The sequence below is a fragment of the Triplophysa dalaica genome, chromosome 20 (assembly GCF_015846415.1).
Source record: "Triplophysa dalaica isolate WHDGS20190420 chromosome 20, ASM1584641v1, whole genome shotgun sequence".
In the NCBI taxonomy this organism is placed as follows: domain Eukaryota; kingdom Metazoa; phylum Chordata; class Actinopteri; order Cypriniformes; family Nemacheilidae; genus Triplophysa; species Triplophysa dalaica.
The window spans coordinates 19,823,355-19,829,400 of NC_079561.1; the positions used below are offsets into that span (position 1 = coordinate 19,823,355).

General features: G+C 39.7%; 1 protein-coding gene across 2 annotated transcripts; it reads left to right on the forward strand.

The window, feature by feature from the left end:
- Positions 1-532: 532 nt before the first annotated feature.
- ednrab (endothelin receptor type Ab) lies at positions 533-5,827 on the forward strand. Of its 2 annotated transcripts, none has more exons than XM_056732402.1 (8): positions 533-670; positions 1,430-1,967; positions 2,699-2,826; positions 3,005-3,203; positions 3,831-3,983; positions 4,136-4,269; positions 4,368-4,506; positions 4,627-5,827. In XM_056732402.1, exons 2-8 carry the CDS (start codon positions 1,473-1,475, stop codon positions 4,765-4,767), a joined length of 1,389 nt encoding a protein of 462 aa, XP_056588380.1. In that variant the 5' UTR covers positions 533-670; positions 1,430-1,472; the 3' UTR covers positions 4,768-5,827. The 2 variants fall into 2 exon arrangements, with proteins under 2 accessions (XP_056588380.1, XP_056588381.1); XM_056732403.1 differs by having other exon boundaries at positions 4,398-4,506.
- The last annotated feature ends 219 nt before the right edge of the window (positions 5,828-6,046 follow it).

Sequence of the window (6,046 nt, forward strand, 5' to 3'; positions counted from 1 at the left end):
CGTCATATTACCGATCGTCTAGTAAAAAATGTTGTGATTATTGTAAAATAAGATGGTCAAATTAAAGAAAACATTTCTTTTGAGAATGTGTTGTACATTTGAAACGAAACACTAACAATCGTGATTTATACTGTAGGATTTGTTTACACTTTAAGTGCTTAACAAGAATAGAATAGAATAGAAAACATATTTGCTTATTTTGCTAAAAAAACTAATCACATATGATCCACCCTGAAAGTGAGTTTTAAGAGATTTGTCTAGTTTTTTTTCTCACCCTAACTGGAGAAATGGAAGATAGGAATACTGTGGAACTATTATGTCCACACTTCTATGGTATCACCATGGTAGGGGTTGGTTTAAGTTGCTGGAAGTAAATATTTTATTTCCCAGGAGTGTCAGTAAATGAGATGAAATAGACAATTAAATAACATCCTGATGGGTTATAAACGCAGGGTGGCCTGTCTGTGTGTAATTGAAATAAGAACCAATGACAGGAAGGCCACATCCCACAGATAAACACACACAGTTTAAAGATAAGTCTCTCTCTCGCTCACACACACACGTCTCTGCTGTAGATTGACTCTGACAGAAGAGTTTTCTTCCGTTTGGGATGTTTAGAATCACTGAAGTCTGGTGAAGTCCACGAGAAGACATTGTTAATCAGCAGAAGGTCAGTGTTTGTCTGTGTGCTTCACAGCACATCTCTCTGTGTGTGTTTACAGACATCTTTCTACTATTTCAGCATTTCACAAACTGTCAGATGTTATTGGTAGAAGATTGCTCATGATGAGACTTAATGGAGTTCTCAGACGTTTCTCCTACTTTCAGCTTTTAACAAGCAGTGAGATTATGAGTCGATCAGAATTAAATCATGTTGAGAACTGAGATTTGATTGGTGACTTTAGCTCGTTTTAAAACGTTCTTTTTGAAACTCTAATGAAGACCTGTGTGACGTTATTGAAAGCTTCTCTTGGATAAGAAACACTGAAATGACCAAGAGTCAGATTTATTGTGTGATTTTTTTTGTGAACTTGTGAGGATTGTTAGATGTTGTTTTCTCAGTTTCTTCGGTAAAAAAACACATGTAAACATCCTAAAGTTTGATTGATCTGCTGTCAACGTGTGTGTTTGTAGTTTGTTATGATGTTTAAAGGAAAGTGTTGTGTATGAACACCCAATTATTGACACACAGTGTGTGACATAAATTTTAAAAAACTGTTTTATGGAAATGTTCGGATTTCTCTGAACATGAAATGTTAACGTGTTTACATTTAATGTTCTGTGCATTAAATGTGCGTCATCTGTCTGAATGGATGTGTGACGGATGGACAGCACAGCCGTGTGTCTTGAGCTTCTATTTCAGCTGCATTCATCTCAAACTCATTTCCTTAAATTGTTTTAAACGTTTCCCTTGTTTCCTGCTCTCCAGAACTGCGCACAGGGAAACGTTTGACGCTTTGACTCTTTGATCTATGATGTGGCCCTACGGCATCGGTCAGGTCATGCTGCTAATGACCGCCGCATCCTGCGTGCTGATTGGTCATGGAAACTGTCAGTCAAACTCATCCAACACTCTTCCGCTCTCTAAAGAGCCACTCTCTGATCACCGTGGCGACCCTGAATCTCTTGCGCTCCCCTTGGATACGGCAAGGTCAGCCGTCATGACCTCTGACCCCAAAACTGTCTATCAAGTTGCCCGTCTATCCAGCAACAGGTCAGCGGTTGCGCGTCGGCCATCTTTGCCCCCAGCGTGTCTGAGGCAGACTTACATCGAGGGTTTGTTTAAATATGTGAACACGGTGCTATCCTGCATCATCTTCGTGGTGGGGATGGTGGGAAACGCAACACTGTTGAGAATCATTTACCTGAACAAGAGCATGAGGAACGGGCCCAACGCTCTGATCGCCAGCCTGGCACTGGGAGATCTCATATATATCGCCATCGATAAACCCATCAACGTGTATAAGGTAACACACGCGTTAGCAAACTCCACAACCAATCAGAACCCTCCATTCTGTGTGTCCACATTAGGTCAGACTTATTTTGGGACAGTTATCAGTGTGGCTCACAACACACACACACACACACCTAAAGATAAAAGTGCTTTAACACCAGCTGTCATATCTTATACCCCCCCCACACACATTCTACAAAAACTATTTTAACTCTTTGTGTGTTTTGTACTCTGTAACATGCGTTTGATCTCCCTGTTGAAAAAACAACATATACTGAGTAGGTAGGTTTTGAAGCATGGTAGCTGGTTTGTGCTGGTTTAGGCTGGTCTTGAGCTGATTTAGGAGCAGTTTAAACCAGCTCAAGAGCATCTTAAACCAGCACCTGACCAGCTCAAACCAGCACATGACCAGCTTAAACCAGCACATGAAAAACTCAAACCAGCACATGACCAGCTCAAACCGGCACATGACCAGCTTAAACCAGCACATGACCAGCTCACACCAGCTCAGAACCATCTTAAACCTGCCCAAACCAGCTAAGGACCAGTTTAAACCAGCTCATGAATTTATTAAACCAGCACAAACCGGCTAAGAACAATCTAAACCAGCACAAACCAGGCTACCATGCTTTATAACCTACCTAACCAGCACATGCAGGTTTTTTAACAGGGATTTGATTTCTGAAACATGTGTATAGTCTGGATCTTCTGATTGTAGAATGTTTGTGTGTGTTTGTGTTGCAGCTGCTGGCGATGCGATGGCCCTTTGATGACAGTGTGTTTGGTCTCTTTCTGTGTAAACTCATGCCATTCATACAGAAAGCTTCCGTCGGAATAACAGTTCTGAATCTGTGTGCTCTCAGTGTGGACAGGTAACACACACACACGTCACAATGATCTTTATATGTATTAACTGCATTTTGTATCCCACAACCGTCACTCCACCTCTAAATCAATCCATCACTCAAACCTTTTCACATCAACATCACTTACTCATTTCTCATGGACTGACATTGTGAGGAGCGCCGGCTGATTTCTGTGTGTGTTCAGGTATCGCGCTGTGGCGTCCTGGAGTCGTGTGCAGGGTGTGGGTATCCCAGCATCCACTGCAGTGGAGATTGTGTGCATCTGGGGGTTTGCTGTGGTTCTGGCCGTTCCTGAGGCCATCGGCTTTAAAATGGTCAGTTTCGAGTACAACAACGTCACCCTACGAACCTGCATGCTGAAACCAGAGACTCCGTTCATGACCGTAAGAACACAACAACTACACTTGCAAAACACACAAACACCTCACAAGACAAGAACTCTTGACTTTATGAACATTTATTTTCCGTTAAAAATAATTTCTACTAGAAATGATAGCAATGCAAAATATTGTATAATGGATTTAAAGTGATAATTCACCCCAATATGACAATTCTGTCATCATTTCCTCACCTTCGAGTTGTTCCTTATCTATAAATCTTTGTTCTGATGAACCCAGAGAAAGATATTTGGAAGAATGTGTATAACCAGATCCCCCCATTGCCTCCATAGTAAGAAAAATGACTTTATTGTAAAGAAGATATTTTGAAGACTGTAGGACAGCAAACAGTTCTGGGACACTTTTCACTAACTACACTACACTTTTTTTCCTACCATGGGAGTCAATTGGGGTAAAATGAGTCTGCACAGAATTTCTCCACACAGTTGTATATCAACCAGGTGACACTTATTGTGTTAGAGGAAAATGATATGGAAAAGTGAAAATATAATTCATCATTCATGTTAAATATGAGCAGCATGACACTTTAATGTAAAATATGAATGTATTTGATAATTTATGAAATGTGTGTGTCGCTCTGACATTAACCGTGACTCCCGTATGTGTGTGTAGTTGTACAGGGACGTGAAGGTCTGGTGGTTGTTTGGTTTTTATTTCTGCGTTCCTCTGGTGTGTACCGCCGTCTTCTACACACTCATGACCTGTGAGATGCTCAGCAACAGAATGGGTGATCTGAAGTTCTCTCTGAATGAACACATCAAACAGGTACAACACTCACACAACATCCACTCATATCACTGTATGCACACTGGAAACTTTTTAGGGTCAATATTTCCAAAAGTAGCACGCACAATTTATTTCATGGAAATGAAAACAAGGTGAAACGTCAATTGAGGTGTGTGTGTGTGTGTGTTTAGAGGCGTGAGGTGGCCAAAGCCGTGTTCTCTCTGGTCCTCATCTTTGCTCTCTGCTGGTTTCCGCTTCATCTGAGTCGCATCCTGAAGAAAATGGTTTATTTTCAATATGATGTCGGCCGCTGTGACCTACTAAAGTAAGACACACATACTGTAAACAAACACAATACAGATCTACAAACGTGCAGAAACATCTATTTTAATACATATGTTTTCTTTTGTTTATTGATTTTAGCCTGTTTGTGTTGTTGTTTCTGTGTGTCAGTTTTCTGTTAGTGTTTGATTATTTGAGCATAAATCTGGCAACCATCAACTCCTGCATCAATCCCATAATCCTCTACTTTGTCAGCAAGAAGTTCAAGAACTGTTTCAGGGTATGAGGAACGCACGCACGCACACACACACACACACACACACACACACACACACACACACGCAGCAGCAGCTGTATTTGATGGATTTCTTCTCTCTCTCTTTCTGTGTGTGTTGTTCAGTCATGTTTGTGTTGTTGCTGTTATCCGGGCTCATTGTTAAGCTCTGTCGTGCCTCTGAACGTAACCAGTTTCCAGTACAAGAACCCTGATCAACACGGCTTATCAGACCGGACCGCTCTACGCAAGGACAGTTACAACTAAACCCTCAAGGTCACAGTGTTCATAACTGAAGTCTTTAACAATGAGATAAAAAAAACTGATATAACATAATTCATGCTCAGTTATTGCACAGTAAAAACTTTCATTCACTTTACAAAAATGACGGATACATCAGAGTTTTGAAGTGTAGCTTCCTATTGAACCTTTAAAGTCACCATGAAACAGAAGTTGCGATTGACCCGTCTCGTGACGTGTATCAGAGTGAAACGGTTTCTGACATTTGAAAAAAAAATGTAGGGCGAGGCTTTATTTGCCTTTCCCTTTTTGATTGGTTTACTGTAAGTCAGACCAGGAGGGAATGGCTAAAAACGTCTGGCCACCGGACAGTGAGTGTAGTCTGACCTCTTTTTTGTTGCTGACGTCATGTGATGAAGAGTTGTTGTTGAGAGGAGGAGCTTCACCTTTTTCATTAAAGGTTACAATTGCAAATGAATTTTGAAAAAATAATGGTGTGCACGGATCAATCATTTATAATAATCAATGCAACGCTGTGTAAAACACTTTGAATCTTTCATGGTGACTTTAAGACTTGAGCAAGTAAACACTGACTGTACGTGAACTGAAGCTGAAGTTTAATACACAGTGAAATATCATATATATATATTATCTTAACACAGGAATTTAGTTGGTCAATTTACTAGACACAGCAGGGCACTGATTCCTTTTTGATTTACACTGTATGTGTTTGTGAACTTTTTAGAATAAAATATTAAAAAATAATTATATATTTAAATTTGAAAAAGTATTTTAAAAGCCCATTTCAAGAAGTGTTATCTTCATCATGAATTGTTTTCTTTGTTTAGTGGGAGGCTGCTAGATGTCAACATAGGTTAACAAGTGAAACAAAAAACAAAAAAAACTTCACGCACCTTTAGATAAAAGTGAAATATTTCACATGACATTTGAACACATTCCCACAAAGTTCACAGTTCATGCTGAAGTTGTTTTTGTTTATTGTGGCCAGCAGCTGTTTTGTTGTACAGAATGAAATAAATGTGCTTTCTGTTGTGGCAGTTGTAAATAAATGTTTGGTGTCTGTTTATTAACATCTGTGTGGTCTGTAAATAATGAGATGTACAGTAGTTTTATGGGAGGTTTGGCTTACTTTAGGCTACAAATGTATCCCCAAAATGTTTAAAAAGACACACATAATACACGTCACATTTAGATTTTCATTCATGACCAGCAGGGAGCAGAATAGTATTACATACAAAGACTGATCCTAAAAACACCTTTCAGCTCCATGAGACTGTTAATAACA

Bases quoted from the DNA above. Each gene is read 5' to 3' on its own strand.
- ednrab (XM_056732402.1), top strand. From the start codon at position 1,473: ATGATGTGGCCCTACGGCATCGGTCAGGTCATGCTGCTAATGACCGCC. The intron at 2,827-3,004 runs GTAACACACACA...GTGTGTGTTCAG, and splicing joins TGTGCTCTCAGTGTGGACAG to GTATCGCGCTGTGGCGTCCT. The intron at 4,270-4,367 runs GTAAGACACACA...TATTGATTTTAG, and splicing joins GGCCGCTGTGACCTACTAAA to CCTGTTTGTGTTGTTGTTTC.